Source organism: Coregonus lavaretus (assembly GCF_964263955.1).
Source record: "Coregonus lavaretus genome assembly, chromosome: 2".
Lineage (NCBI taxonomy): Eukaryota > Metazoa > Chordata > Actinopteri > Salmoniformes > Salmonidae > Coregonus > Coregonus lavaretus.
The window spans coordinates 48,872,565-48,889,134 of NC_139989.1; the positions used below are offsets into that span (position 1 = coordinate 48,872,565).

The 16,570-nt window shown below is 43.2% G+C and overlaps 1 protein-coding gene across 3 annotated transcripts in view; it reads left to right on the forward strand.

Moving 5' to 3' along the window:
• Positions 1 to 1,819: 1,819 nt before the first annotated feature.
• The window catches only part of LOC311149270 (transmembrane protein 104-like), a 64,734-nt gene continuing 49,983 nt past the window's right edge, over positions 1,820 to 16,570 (forward strand). The window contains exons 1-6 of one of the 3 annotated variants that reach the window (XM_084186392.1): positions 1,820 to 2,004; positions 2,533 to 2,605; positions 7,952 to 8,073; positions 8,800 to 8,881; positions 10,105 to 10,198; positions 11,615 to 11,701. In XM_084186392.1, the coding sequence (XP_084042518.1) occupies positions 2,561 to 2,605; positions 7,952 to 8,073; positions 8,800 to 8,881; positions 10,105 to 10,198; positions 11,615 to 11,701 (430 nt within the window). In that variant the 5' untranslated portion in view covers positions 1,820 to 2,004; positions 2,533 to 2,560. Of the gene's footprint in view, positions 2,005 to 2,513; positions 2,606 to 7,951; positions 8,074 to 8,799; positions 8,882 to 10,104; positions 10,199 to 11,614; positions 11,702 to 16,570 lie in introns of all 3 variants that reach the window. The other 2 variants (XM_084186393.1, XM_084186394.1) reach the window with 2 other exon arrangements.

Consider the following 16,570-nt stretch of genomic DNA (forward strand, 5'->3'; position numbering starts at 1 on the left):
AAGTCTCTACTTGGTCTCCGTTCTCCAGTAAACTTGTTTTATCAACATTATATGTTACGTATGAACGAAAGCGCGTAAGTGCAAGCCCTCAGAAACCCATAGAGATTGTATTGAAAGCTCTGATATTTGAAAAAAATAGATTTTACATGGGAGTCTATGACAGACTTCTGGGCGATTTTCAACCTGACTGAAATCGCCCCAAAAGGGGGGGGGGGGGCATTTGAAGCACGACTTTAGCCTGATTGGACATTTAGTGGCACTGTGGCAGATCAGACGTCTAGATTACAACACTGATAACTACTGTTGCCGTGATATAATTGATTAGAAAAAAAATCCCTTCCTTTTCCCGTTTGGCAGTGCGTCGCCCATATCGCCCTATTGAACACACCGCCCCTGTCTACAAGTGTGATCCGGGATTTCAGTTTTAGCCTATCTTCATACTGTACTTTCTTTGGTGTTTCTACCGGTTCTGAAGCTTCCGGTATGACCAGAGAGGAAGCTTAGAGGCCCAACTCTAATTGCTAAAAATTACTAATTGTAATTATTTTGCACTATGGCCTATTTATTGCCTTACCTCCATAACTTGCTACATTTGCACACACTGTATATATATTTTCTGTTGTATTTTTGACTTTATGTTTTGTTTTACGCCAAATGTAACTGTTGTTTTTATCGCACTGCTTTGCTTTATCTTGGCCAGGTCGCAGTTGTAAATGAGAACTTGTTCTCAACTGGCTTACCTGGTTAAATAAAGGTGAAAAAAATAAAATAAAGAGGCCCAACTCGGCGGAAAATCAGTTCCCCTCCAGCAGGAGACGTTTTTTCGCCCACCAATGAGAGTGTCGAATTTGGTCAACAAAAAGATTAATCGACAAAAAGATTAATGGATAGGTGGCTACTTAAGGTTTATTTGATCGATTTGAAGTTTTGTAATGCTTAAGTTGTTACGAGTGTACTGATATAAGTAGGACACATGACATCCCGGCAACTTTGAGAAAAAACACTTTATATAGGAGTTGTCTCGAGATGGCTATGCATATTCATGGCATGACGAGTCTAGTTTATGCAGCATTCAAAACAACGGAAAAATACGAGGTCAAATCATGACGATCTTCAGGTCGGAGCTCTAGAAAGAGGTTCGAATTCAAAGTTGGATGACCGTTCAAATCGATTTTTCCCAGTCGGAGCTAATTTTTTTTCCCGAATTGCCAGTTGTTTGAACGCACTGAAGTCAGAGATTTACGAGTTCCCAGTTGTTATGAACGCGGCAATAGCATATCTCTCCATTGAATACATGCGTTTGACGTCAACTACCGTCATCGAATATTACAATTTAGATTACAATAATTAGATGTATCCACCAATCCAAAGAAAATAGGCCGCTAGACAGCCCGCCGTGCTGCTTTTTGGACAACGACTCCATTGTTAGGGCGGAGAGACATGTATCTTGTCAGTATATCCTGAATCTTTGATATGACTCACCGTGGCGGTCAGAGTTCAGAATTTTTGTCGTCTGGTGACCTACTAGATACTAGTTAAAGTCATAAACCCCTAAAATTGTTATTTTAAAAATGTTATTTTAACCTTAACCACAATGCTAACCTCATGCCTAACCTTAAATTAAGACCAAAAACACATTTTTGTTTTCATTAATTTTAACGATATATTCATTACGCAAATTCAGTTGCAAAACATGTATTTAACATGTATGTAACATATCGGAAGCAAACGGAACGAAACGGGAGGGACCTACCCTAATTTGTCCAATAGAAACTCTTGTTTTGCAACTGTTTGGCTAATGATTACACCCGTGGTGTGCACACAGTCATTGGGTGTGCATGAGAAAGAAGAATGCAAATATAAAGTTATTGGCGGAGCATATTTATTTTCTGCGTGAGTTAGCTATGAATCGCATTGAGTTGCCATTCGCTGTCCCGTTGGCTTGAAATTTAGCTAGCTAGCTTTCTGGTTTAATTACACTGAAAAGGATTCACTGAAACGCAGGTGCGTGTTGTTTACATCTTACTTTGACTTTGTAATACTGTTGCAAATGCTTGTAAACAATGTTTAGAGATAAACTTCGCTAGATAACCAGCTCAACGCTCTTACCAAATCTAGCTACAGTACACATTATCCTACTAGCTACAGTAACGTTAACGTTACACTCGAGAATTTGTCTAGACAGAGCTAGCTACTTACTGCTGTAGATCAGTTAGGGCAGGTTGTTTAGCTAGCTAACGCTAACTTGCTAGCGTAGTTAACGTTATCTAGTGAGTGCAATAAATTGATGCCACATAGCAGCAGATATAATGGCCTTAGCCAACTACTCAAGACAATGCATCACTAGTGTGATGGCATGGAAGAGTTATCAGTGCCAGCTAGCTAACTAGCTATCTGCTTTCTCACAAGGTGTTCTGCAGTCAACTAGATTTGTATAAAAGTGGTATCTATGAAAGTGAAACATTATGTGATTGGTAGGACACAGTTTTGTGAACAACTTGATTTAGGATTAGCCATTACTGTATCTTCCAGGTTGTGATCTCCAGTATTGGTGCCCATCATGGCAGGAGGCATCACAGAGACAGGGGAGCTCTACTCCCCATATGTGAGTATCTGTATCAGACTTAGCAGTGACATGCTCATTCTCCCTACTGTTTAATGTCAGGTATTTGGTGTGCTTAATTTTTTATTTTACAATATTATTTCCCTCCCAAAAAATGTCACTCCATACACGAACTTATACATACAAACAACAACTTCCAGACCCACACAAACAATGACTACTATTATCTGCCCAGACCCGCATGCTCACACCCCCATCCCTAGTGCCTGTATTATTGTTTGCCACTTGGCCTGAAATTGTATCAATTTGTTTTCCTCGGTTGCCCATGCTATTTCAATATTTCAAGAATAAATCATTAGATTTTTACATTGTGTTAATGATGGCAGATTGATTTTGATTTCCTAGTTTTTAGAGAAAGTTTTGAGTGATGAGAAGAGAATTGTCCAGCCCATTGGGTATCTCACTACACCCCCATATACCATGTCTTGAAATATGCAGACAGAAGAATTAAAAGTACGTTTACATTGTAATACTTCTGACCGTCAACTTTCTATCTCCTCCCACAACTTCCAGACTTTATATAATTCCCAGAAAGCATGGATTATTGAGTCATTATTAGTTTTACACTTAAGACATGTCTCTGCCATTGTGCTGTAGAATTTGTGAATTTAATCTCTTGTATTATACATTCGTTTATATTGGATTAAGCGTAAATGTCCGTTAACTGTAATGTCCTTAGTTATGCTCCAACCTTTTTTTGTAATTTAAAAAAAAATGTTTTAGTCATTTTAGCAATTTACAGGAGCAATTAGGATTAGGTGCCTTGCTCAAGGGCACATCGACAGATTTTTCACCTAGTTGGCTCGGGGATCGAACCAGCAACCTTTCGGTTACTGGCACAACGCTCTTAACCACTAAGCTACCTGCCGCCCCATTTACCTTCTGCAGCTACCTTCTCTCCATCTTGTACCAACATCAGTTATTTTTTACGTCTGGGTTCCAATAGTTTTTTTTCTAAGAGATTGTCAGTTAGATATGGTCTCTGCCAGGTTTTATATCTTCCCTATCATATGAACATCCTTTTCTTACTCAAATAAGATTCCCTCAAGGTTGCTCTGATGTTCAAAAGATTTCAAATCAAAATTTCGTGATGTAACTTTTAAGTGTGCTGTACATTCTGAAGAGAGGTTGACCAAGGTAGAATGGATAGCATCTGCTGCAAAATGATCTAGGCTAAATTAGTTCAAGTAACCTGCATGAGTCCAAAGTCCACACAATGTGACAAAACTATTTAAAATAGTGATGTGCACCTACTCTCGTATAGATTACATTTTATCCTGAAAATGTTCATACATTTTGCCACTTGTAAAATCGGACCCATAGCACTTTCAGATCACGCCTTTGTCCGCCTCCGCTTTGACCTCTGTAAAAACATCCCCAGGTCAAAGAGCTGTAAATTCAACACCTCCATGCTATCAAATGAAGCATTCCATACATTGGTCAATACATGGATAGACAACTACACACAAGACAACAGACTCTCCTGTTTCTCTGGCCACAATGTGAGACGGTGCCAAAGCCACCCTAAGAGGTCATCTGATTGCATATGTTTCCTCTAAGAAAAAAGCAATGGAAGCACACAGGTTAGAGCTTGAGAAGGAGCTGGAAGTACCTAAACAATCCCCAGACAGCGCCTCCTGGAGTCAACTTAAAGCAGCCAAAGCCAAACTAAACTTGGACTATACTCGAGAGAGAAGAACAAAATTAGTTTTCTTTACCTAACAGAAATATCATGAGTATAGCAATAGGCCTAGCAGTTTGCTTGCATACCAATTAAAAAAAGAGTATTCAGAGCGTACAATCATGGCCATCCGAACAGAAGGTGACGAGGTCACATATGATCCAAATAAGATAAATGTAACTTTTCATCATTTTTACTGCAAATTATATGCTTCTGAGAGAGAACATGCAGATGCAGAACTCCATTACTTCCTAGACTATCAGAGACCGACCAAGAAGCTCTTTCACACCCGAGGAGGTCTTAGAGGCAATTATCTCCATGCCACCTAACAAATCCCCAGGCCCAGACGGATTTCTCAGAGTTCTACAAAACTTTTTGGCCACAGCTTAACCCTATTTTCATGCCAATGCTGGATACTTTTTTTGAAAACTGAGCTCTCCCAGACTATGTACACAGTGTTGCTCAAAGAAGACAAGGATCTTATCTCCTGCTCGTCCTTCCGGCCCATAAGCTTGTTGGACTTCGACTACAAAATAATTACCAAATTGCTTGACGAGACTGAACACTCTTCTTCCCAAATAATAAAAGCGGACCAAACTGGATTTATTAGAGACGGGTACTCTTCTGATAACATTCGCTGTCTTTTTGATATTATAGATCAAGTAAATGCACAGAAGACCCCGTCCTGCTGGCTTCACTGGATGCTGAGAAAGCGTTCGACAGGATGGAGTGGAGCTTTCTGTTCTCAGTCTTAGAAAAGTTCAATATGGGCCTAAACTTTATTCAATGGATTAAGTCCCTATATTCTCATCCAAATGCCATGGTGTCTACTATTGGTCTGAACTCTTAAGAGATTCTCTTTGGGATGTGGTACAAGACAAGGATGCTCGCTGTCCCTTCTGCTCTACTTATTGGGGGCGGAGCCTTTGGCGGAGTTGATAAGGAGCAATCCAAGTATTATGGGTGTTTCCGCAGGCGGCCTTCAGCACAAGATTTCGCTCTACGTGGATGATGTCTTGCTCTACATATCCAACCCTGAGAAATCCCTCCCTTCCATTTTAGACACAATTGCTCAGTACGACAAGTTTTCAGGATATAAGATCAATTTGAATAAACCCATTGTTTGCCCTCTCAATCTTACACTCATGAAGACACTCTGCCCATTCCAATGGAAGACACAGGGTTTCAATACCTTGGGATCTTTGTAACACCAGATCTGAATTGCCTTTTCAAGGAAAACTATCTCCCACGCCTGTATCGAATCAAGAATGACCTCCGAACCTGGATCTTCCTCCCAATTAGCTTAGTCAGAAGAATCAATGTTATCCGTATGAACATCCTCCCTAGATTGAACTATTTATTTCTGATGGTTCCATGCTATCTCCCAGTTAATTTTTTCAAAACAACCAACCAAAGCATCACCAAATTTATATGGGGCAATAAAAAACCTAAGAATAAAGTTCTCCACTCTATCCAAACCTAAATCTAAGGGTGGTCTTGCCCTTCCCTGCCTTCAGTTGTACTACTGGTCTGCCCAAATCAGCAACATGCTAACATGGATCACAAACAGACAAGACTCAATGTGGATTCAGATAGAGGCCCAATCCTGTGGTTCATTGCCCCTAAGCACAGTTATATTCATTAATTACTTTAGTGAAGTGGGCAACATACCCAAAACCTTTGAATTATAACACCCTACTAGCATGGAAGGACTGCACGAAGTACCTTGGCATTTCCTCCCAGATATGCTCTCACTCGCCTATAGTATGCAACCCAGACTTGCCAAAGGCCCTGAGTGTTGCCAACTTTCATCTTTGGCATACTCTAGGGATCAGGACCTTTTCATACCTGTTTCATCAGAACGCAACTACACTGAAATCCTTTCAAGAGCTCTCCAGTGAATTCAATGTGCCAACCTTTTATTTAATTTAATTTTTTATCTTGAAATTAGACATGTAATTTCCTCATTCACTTCCAAGAGGAGGTTTAGAGCTCAGCTCAATGAAGTTGAGATCCTTCTTGCTACAGCACAATTCATCAAAAGCGAAATCTCCAATATCTATAGACTCCTATCTGAGAATGTGGGTTCTTCCTTTACTCCTTTGGAAATAATCTGGGAAAAGGACCTCTGATTTTCAGTGATGAGTTATGGGTGGAGATTTTCGACAGGGTATGCTGCTCCTCTACTAATATAAAAATGAAATAATCTAATTACAAATGTTTGTACAAATTGTATTACACCCCAGTGAGACTCCATAGAATCAATACAGACATTTCTCCATATTGTAAAAGATGTACCTCTGAAAGTGGAATTTATATGCATGTATTTTGGAGTTGTATAGATTACCAAAATCTGGTAATCTATACATACTGCTGCATAGAAAATATTAGATGTCCAGTTTGATATGACCCCGTGTCTCTATCTTCTTAATGTTCAGCAGGACTTTGTTCTTGATCCAGACAGAGAAAATTTGTTTAAGACTCTCACATACTTTGCTAGAGAATGTATTCTCCTATTGTGGGTTTTTAATTCCTCCCCTCCATTTAAAAATGTGGATTGACCAAATTGTTGACTTTTCCCCCCTTGAAAAGCTAAATTATGAACTCCGCAAGAGACATCCCAGGTTTGATAGACTCTGGTCTCCACTACTCAACTGTATTTCAAACTGGACAGAGTGAATGGGGTGATTTTAAGGAAGTGTGTGTGTTTATACATAATGTGTAAGGTGCTGTAAAGCTAATTCTTTGCATGTTGTCTCAGCTAAAGCTGGAAATAGCTAACACGATCACAGATAGTGCTGCTGCAAATTTGTTTGTTTTATATTTAATTTTATTCTATAATTTATGTCTGCCACATCTGTGAATGTAGAAATTGTTTTGTTTGTTGATTTGAAAAACAAGAACTTAATAAAACTTTAAATGATAAAATAGTGATGTGATGTAGAACAGACATTTTACGGGGAGCACGTACGCTGGTTACTTATCTAGTCAGGACACTGAAAAGAGGAAGTAGGAATGCTTAGGCACTCAAAAAGGCTACCGTTATGGTGAACGTTGATGACCCAACCGAAGCAATAAATTCTGCTTAGCAAAGCTTTATTGTGAGGCCTGTCTAGGAATGTCACAAGTTTCTACAGTGACTGATATCAGCATGGCTGTGTCAGCTTCTGCTGGTTTAGGCTAGTTGTCTTGTGGTTAAAGTGCCCTTTTCTAGATGAAAATATTAATGCTCTGAAGGAATGGATAGGGATAAGGGCTTTTTAGTGAGCGGACCTTCTGTTCACTGGTCTCTCTGTATGTCACGGTGTCAGCCATACGTCTTTACTGCTACATGGGCCAGGGACTATAATAGTCCACAGCTGAGGACAGTGTTTGAATAAGATAAAGATAATGTCTTCAGTTGACCAGTGCGTTGCAACTTGGCAATGTTAGGTCAGCATGTTTTTCTTTACACCCGTGCTAAACTGTCCCATGATTTCCAGGGTTCAAACTTCACTCCCTTGACCAGAGTGTGGTGTTATGTTAAGTGAAGGGGAGGGGAGGAACAGGAGCTTCCAGACGTACTGGCCTCTTGTGGACCCCCAAGACAACGACACCCTCTAATCGAGCACTCCCTTGGTCTTACTTCTTGTTCTGTGTCTTTGCAGGTGGGCTTGGTGTACATGTTTAATCTGATCGTGGGCACGGGGGCACTGACGATGCCCAAGGCCTTTGCCCAAGCAGGTTGGGCGGTCAGCCTGGTGCTCATCTCCTTCCTGGCGTTTATGAGGCGAGTTCCTCATTGGCTCACTGCCTTTCCATTCATTTCCACAACTGTTGCCTTACGTCCACTTCCCCAGCTCTCACTTTAGTTTAAGCACACCGTAGCGCAGGAGTAATTTACCATATTTCATCCTTATCGTCCACACCTAAGGTCCTCCCAGCCACCTAAGTGGAGAGTTATTGCCCTCCCTATCAAATGGAATGCCACCACTGAGGCGTGTCAGTAATCTAGCAGGGAACAATCAGAGCAGGATGCGTTGCAGATGAGTTGATGCAGTGTGTCAGGCAGCAGGAGGCAGTTTATGATGCAGGATGTGTTTCATTAGGGTAGTGTATGGTGAGAGAGGGGAGTCAGTGGACACATGGAGGGATGCAGATCAGTGGCAAGTACATGAGCTTTGTGATGCTCTGTGCCTTTTAACAGTTTCATGTTTTTTAATTGCTTTGTTTTTAGATGGTTGAGATCCTATTTTATCACCAAGGATAGTGTGCAGTTAGCCAAGGTCACAGACTACAACAAATGCAACACAGTGATATTCTAAGACAGTTGTTGAAATTGAGTATTCTATGACAGTTGTTAAAAATAAGACAATGGGTCATACACTTGTACATTTTCCCAAAAAATGTATGCTCATTATGGAATATGTTTAGACTCTACAGGGCTAGTTTCTGTCATCATATATCTGTGATCTGAATATATTTTTCTGAACCCACTTTGTCTGATTTTCATCAGTTACATGACCACTACGTTTGTGATCGAGGCCATGGCAGCGGCCAACGCTCAGCTGCGCTGGAAGAGGAGGGAGCAGGAAGAGGTGAGTTAGCAGATATAAAGAACCAACAGGAGGAAGTAATGAAGGAAGCGTGATAGTCGACACTCATACATACTGTCTTTTCCAGTGATCCCCACCCATCAAGTGAAGGCCCAGATTCTCTAGTTCACTACCCCGTCAACCTCAACACCTTTTACAGGAAGAATAACCTCAAGGCGCTCAATAGAGCATTAAATAATAATATGGGGAAAGGAGCGCTTGCCACTACCACAAATGTGTCCTCTACTAACTCACTTAGTGTCCTCTACTAACTCACTGGGGGGACAATTTAGTTTTTAATCATTGTTACTCTAGTCATTTTAAATACTAAGGGAAACGTCATCTCGTGCAGAGATTGATGGAACTGGTGGAGTTCATTTTCTTTTTAGCAGAAAAGCGGCAAGTCATTTTGCCTAATGCCCAAGGTTTCCACTGGAGGAGTTATGAGCGTAAGGACATTGAGTCTGGCTTTGACAGAGCCCCAAACCCCCATGGCCTTGATTCATAGCTCACTTAGCCTTCCTCCAACATTTCCTCCCACATAATGGGAAGAAGGGAGGCACAGAGTGGGAATGTTTACCCTTGAACATTCTTTATTTCTCTCCGCTCTAACGAAGCGCATATTCAGCCGTTTCTTTACTGGGCAATATTTTCTGAGAAAGTCCCATAAAAGTGTATTAGTTTGAAATGGGGTGGATTGTGCATCTCTCGGATGTGTCAGGGAGAAATAGGATAGATCTGCTCTTTTGACTCAGCCATGGCCACATCTGTCACTTTGATGTTAGATGCTTTGTTTCTGTTGCTGGCATATCCTCTTCCAGTGAGCCACCCACTTCTTAGTCTCCCCCACACCCTGTCCAATCAGCTGTAGCTGCACTTGTTAATTCAACTGATAATGACATCCTCAATGTCGGTTGTAATTTAGCATGAATTAATATAAATCTGTAGTGAATTTGGTAGATGAAGAGTGATGGGAGGGCGTCAGATAGGCGCTCATATCTATTGTATATGAGAGGGAAAGCTCCCTCATCCTCCCCAGCATATCCCAGCTGTTCCAGACAATTTCCAGATGCTGCTCCCCTCCACTTCGCATGTACAGCAAATAAAACACGGTGTTAATAGGTTGTAAACTGACTTGTTGGCACTGAGCAATAGGACTTGTAGATTAGGAGTGAAGTCAATGTTGGGTGGAGGCAGGCTGGTTATCCTCTTTCGATCATCTTCAGGTCCAAGACAGCGACTCCACCTCTGATTATTCGGATGATGATGTTCTCGTCCGGGGACGATCAGAGCCAGAGACGAGGCCCATTTTGTCAGTCCGTGAGTATAGTGTTCCCCTCATCCCTCCTAAAGACAGATGCACCCTGCTAAGGACGTGTTAAAAATGTGTTGAAAATAAGGTACACTACGTGGTCAAAAGTATGTGGACACCTTCTCGTCCAACATCTCATTCCAAAATCATGGGCATTAATATGGAGTTGGTCCCCCCTTTACTGCTATAACAGCCTCCACTCTTCTGGGAAGGCTTTACACTAGATGTTGGAACATTGCTGCGGGGACTTGCTTCCATTCAGCCACGAGCATTAGTGAGGTCGCGCACGGATGTCGACAAATCATTTCTGTTTGGACCTCGCTTTGTGTACGGGGGAATTGTCATGCTGAAACAGGAAAGGACCTTCCCCAAACTGTTGCCACAAAGTTGGAAGCACAGAATCCTCTAGAATTTCATTGTATGCTGTAGTGTCAATATATCCCTTCACTGGAACTAAGGGGCCTAGCCCAAACCATGAAAAACAGCCCCAGACCATTATTTATCCTCCACCAAACTTTACAGTTGGCACTATGCATTCGGGCAGGTAGCGTTCTCCTGGCATCCGCCAAACCCAGATTCGTCCGTCGGACTGCCAGATGGTGAAGCGTGATTCATCACTCCAGAGAACGCGTTTCTACTGCTCCAGAGTCCAATGTCGGCGAGCTTTACATCACTCCAGCCGACGCTTGGCATTGCGCATGGTGATGTTTGGCTTGTGTGCGGCTGCTCAACCATGGAAACCCATTTCATGAAGTTCCCGACGAATAGTTATTGTGCTGACGTTGCTTCCAGAGGTAGTTTGTAACTCGGTAGTGAGTGTTGCCACCGAGGACAGACTATTTTTACACTCTGATCTTGTGTGACCTACCACTCCGCGGCTGAGTCGTTGTTGCTCCTAGACGTTTCCACTTCACAATAACAGCACTTACAGTTGACCGGGGCAGCTCTAGAAGGGCAGAAATTTGACAAACTGACTTGTTGGAAAGGTGGCATCCTATGACAGTGCCACGTTGAGAATGGCCCGTACTGAGCTCTTCAGTACGGGCCATTCTACTGCCAATGTTTGTCAATGGCGATTGCATGGCTGTGTGCTCGATTTTATACACCTGTTAGCAACGAGTGTGGCTGAAATAGCCGAATCCACTAATTTGAAGGGGTGTCCACATACTTCTGGTAATGTCGTGTATCTGTGAAAACATTGAGTCTTATGGAGGATTCGTAATTCTACCTTTTGTCGTCCCTGCTTTTTGAAGGTCTCAATTCTTAAACATATGCTGATTATGACATGATCAGATCAATCATAAATTGTATGTATCCTCCATATGTCATTGGTTAATGGCAATGTTTTATAGAAGGAATGACATCAGAATCACTCCGATTGGAATTACTCACCACTGCGTTCTCATGTCTATGCATTATCACAGAGCGAACAGGAGGAGGACACGTTGATCACTTTGACATTGTGGAGAGGGTTGAGATGGGTCAAATGGCCTCCATGTTCTTCAACAAAGGTAAAAGCCAATCCTCATTCAGTACTTTGAGTGAGGGGATATGATGAACCCACACTCCATTATTGAATTAAGTGCTGCTGATACCACTGTGTGCAGGGCATGGTAAAACCTGTCCCCCTTGTGTAACAACTATGGAGGAGTCTTGAAGGTTGTGTGGGAGCATTTGGGGACAGTTTCTCAACCTTTAAATGGGAATCATTTTTTATTTTTTAATGTTTATTTTAAATTGTATTAACCCATTCATTGTTAGATTCCAAAAGTGAGGCTGTTCGCTCTTTAATGGGGTGTAATTGTATGCTGAGTGTACAAAACATTAGAAACACCTTCCTAATAATGAGTTGCACCCCTTTTGCCCTACAAGGTGCCGAAAGCGTTCCACAGGGATGCTGGCCCATGTTGACTCCAATGCTTCCCACAGTTGTGTCAAGTTGGCTGGTAGTAGATCTCTACTCTGAGTAGCTCATTCCATCTCATCCCACAGATGCTCAATTGGATTGAGATCTGGTGACTGGGTAGGCCACTGCAGTAAGCTGAATTCACTGTCATGTTCGTTGAACCATTCCTGGACAATCCTAGCCTTGTGCCATTGGGTATTACCCTGATGAAAAAATCAATTTGCAGATGGATACACTGCTGCCATGAAGGGATGCACCTGATTGGCAATAATGTTCAGATATCCTGTGGCATTCAAATGTTGCTCCATTTTTATCAAGGGGCCCAATGTGTGCCATGAAAACACAACCCACACCATTACACTACCACCACCAGCCTGCAATGTTGACACGCGGCATGATGGATGCATGTACTCGTGTTTTTCTCCGTTCCCTAGTCCTCCCATCAGCAAGAACCGGGGTTCTTCAGACCAGACAATGTTTTTCCAGTATCCAGTGTTTTTGTTCCTTAGCCCAATGCAACCGCAGTTTCTTGTTTTTTGCTGAAAGAAGTGGAACTCTGTAAGGTTGTCAGCTGCCATACCCCATTCGTGTCAAGGTACGACGAGTTGTGCATTCATTTATGGGTCTTTGGGCACCAATGTTGTACTGGACTGTCAGTTGACTAACTGTAGCCCATCTGTTGCTCTGCACAATTAGTGTCAGCCTCCTTTGTCCTCTTTCATCAATGACCCGTTTTTTTTTTACCACTTGCCTGTTGTTGGCTGGATGTCCTTTGGGTGGTGGACCGTGCTTGATACACACGGGCAACTGTTGAGCGTGAAAAACCCAGCAGCGTTGCAGTTCTTGATACAAACCGGTGCGCCTGGCACCTACTACCATACCCCGTTCAAAGGCACTTAAATATTTTGTCTTGCCCATTCACCCTCTGAATGGCACATATACACAATCCATGTCTCAATTGTCTCAAGGCTTAAAAATCCTTCTTTAACTTTAACATCTACACTGGTTGAAGTGGATTTAACAGGTGACATCAATAAGGGATCATAGCTTTCACCTGGTCAGTCTATGTCATGGAAACAGCAGGTGTTCCTAATATTTGGTACACTCAGTGTATATGGCTAAATTGCCTTTGGTTGAATTTCCCAGGCCATCACACTGCTGCTGTTTTAATCTCCCCAGCTGTGTGTGTGTGTGGGCCTCTAGCAATCTGCACCAGCGGCGGTGAACATGTTAAAGCCTCAGCAGCCTGAGTGATGAGCTAATTACATTTACATTTTAGTCATTTAGCAGAACAACCTTGCTGCTTTACATTTCTCACCTACGTCAGAGTAGACACTCCTCGCTGTGCTGGGCCCGCTCACTGCCCCCCCTCCACCTCCCCACCCTCACCTCCTCTGCTGGAAGGCCGGCCTGTTTCTCAAGTAGTATTAACCAGGGAGGAGGTGACTCAACAGTCTGCAGCATACGTACCTGCAGCGCCAATACTTCAACAGCATCGCTTTTGTCATCTGAGGAAAAAAAGACCAGAAAAGGGTCAAACTGTTCTGCTCCGCTCCATTGTGTGCAGATCTCTTCCTGTGTTGTGATGCGGCTCTGGCCACTAGGTGGTGCACTTGGCACACTCACACACACAAAATGATGCACTGACTCACACAAAGGCAGGCAGGCATGCAACATGCTGTTAGAGAAGCAGCGTGTTGTTCCCTTGTGGAACACTCCGGCTGCAGTCTCTTCTTCCCTGTGTCTCTCGGCTCCGTTGCTCCATTAAAGTTGATGTGTTAAAACACTCTTTGGTGATGACCTCTCCCTGTGTGTGTGGAGTGTGCTGTGTGGTGTGTTGTCCTCGACTGCAGGTGAGGGTGAGGCGCCACGAGGAAGTATTGATCGTTGGCAGAGATAAGAGTCCCCCTATCTCTCTGTGTGATGTGGGAGTGCTGCCCAGTGACTCTAATCAGAAATGAATTAGATGGGCACTGGGCCCAGCGCGCATGAGAGAGGTGTGAGAGATGCAGCTCTTTGTCTCAGCTTAATGGCGCTCCAGCATAATGGAAGTCTCGTTTGTCTCTCTTCCCAGATCAGTTGATATGAACTCTTCTTTGTGTAATTACTGCTGGGAGGTAATATAAGGTTAGTGGTGTGACTGATCAGGGAGTTTTACTGGTGAGGTAAAGCTGTCAGATATTAAAACAAAATCTCTTTTGATGTTTTTTTCTTCAGGGATTGGATAGTGGAGTCCATCAGTGATGAATGTGTTGTTGGGGTTAATGGGCCAGTGTGGTGGTGTGAGTGCAGGTCAGGGTTGAGGCCAGTTTGGTTTTGTGAGTCAAGGGCTGAGGCCTGCGGTGGGGAAGGGCAGCTCACAGAGCCAATCAGCTGGTCACTTGAATCCTGACTGCCTCGGGATGGTTCTGGTTAATGATGGGACTGTTCGACCGCGCTGGGCACCACTGGCAGGAAAGGCACTTTTTCACATGCTGCACAGATGCACACAGCCTCTCCACAACACTATGGAGAGCTGTGTTCACAGTTTAAGATTCCCCTCAGACACACCAGGGCTGTAATTTTCTTTATTTTGGTGATGCCAGTTGATTTTTGAAAACGTGTTAGCTCTACTCCTACAACAAGTGGCTCAGTCCATTCGGCGTGGATGTGTGGGGAATACTTTTTTCAATGTTTTTTTTTCTTCTCCTTCCCACTTCATGTAATTAAAAAGGCGTCTCTCCTGGCGGTTCAAGAAGCACTATGAAAGGGCATTCGACTTCCTCCTGAGCTAAAATGATCATCGCAGCAGCAGCGGCAGCAGAGTAAGCTTGGAATAAGGCCATGGGAATCGGCCCTGCTGGAACTGACAGGAAGTTTGATGGGGGCTGGTTTATCAGCTCCGCAGCGAGGAGAGAGAGTGCAGTGTTACTGTAACCTTCCCCGTCCACGATTTGCAAGTTGATTAGAAGATGACTTTGGCTAATACCTCTGTTTGCATGATGTGCAAACAGAGGGAGAAGGTACAGGCTCTTTAACATGCACCACCCTATACCCTTGACTTATAGAGACCATGGAGAGGAATACTAATCCAGTCTCCTTTATTACAGACCCCAGCTTTAATGAGTACCAAACACAGATGCATACATTTTTAATACTTGAATTACTTTTCTTAAATGTCATATTTGTACGCTATACGAGGGGCACTGACAAAAGGAAAATGGGGAGCAGCGCTGCCACTAAGAAGATAAATGGACATGTTTATGTCAGCCCCCCCCCCCCCCCCATTACATAAGCCTTAACTAAAATAGTTTTCATGTCTCTTTTGTATATGAACATAAAGGATGTACTTTCCTTTTCAGAGGGCCTGCTGCTATTACTGCTCAACTCTATGATTACCCCAAGATCCAGATCAATATCAACTCTATGATTACCCCAAGATCCAGATCAATATCAACTCTATGATTACCCCAAGATCCAGATCAATATCAACTCTATGATTACCCAGATCCAGATCACTATCCCAAGTTTTAGCCCAAAGAGTACATCTCACTCAATAAAAGGCCAATTTGGGTTTCAGAATCAAACCTAAGGAAAGGAATTTCTGTTGCATCCAACAAACCGGCTTTAGCTCTCTGCTTCTAGCAGTCACGTTCCTGCCTGATGAAGCTCCATGATAGCAGAGCGGAGCCCAATACAGCTGTGGCTTCCAGCATGGTTGGCATTCAACAAAATAGCTGTGGATGTTGGAAGGAAGCAACTTCCTAACATCCCCTCCTTCCGCCAGCTAGAGAGGCTATCAGGGCATCTGTCAGTCTGCAACAGTGGGGTGATGGATAGTGACGTGTGCCCGTGCCGCTGGGGGACTGACTGGAGCTTCTAGGTGAAGAGTCATTTGCAGCAGCAGCGTGTGAGCCTGTGGCCGTGGGTAATGGGGAGGTATTAGTGACAGAGCCTGGCAGGGCAGCATCCTCTTGGTCATGCTGGGTCCTCACCCAGCTATCGCTCACTGACGGGCAGCACAGGCAGCCCTGATTCCCCCTATCTGAGGCAAATTCTCTAACAGGCTTGCTTTCCAGATGGAGACATGCAGGAATGGTAGAGAGTAGTGTACAGTGCTAACCTCTGTGAAAGTGGGGTTGCGTGGGAGAGGAGGTGGAAATGTTTGAAGTGAAAATGGAATGTGTTGAATTGATGCAGAGAGAATCAAGCCCCCTCCCCCCCACACACACACACACTCAGCCAACTTTCTGTTCAATTAGAGGCTATGATATTACTTACCAACCTGTGAGTTATACTTTCATACTGTAATCAGTGTGCAGATCAACACAGATAGGTCCAGGATAGTGTAATCACACACACACACACTGGCGTCTTCTTGAGTTATCAGTGTTTATTTTCCCCAGCCTGTGTTTTATGACCTCAGTGCATCACTACACAATGATGTGATCAGATGGCTATGATGGCCATGGAAGAGAATAAACACAACCTGGCT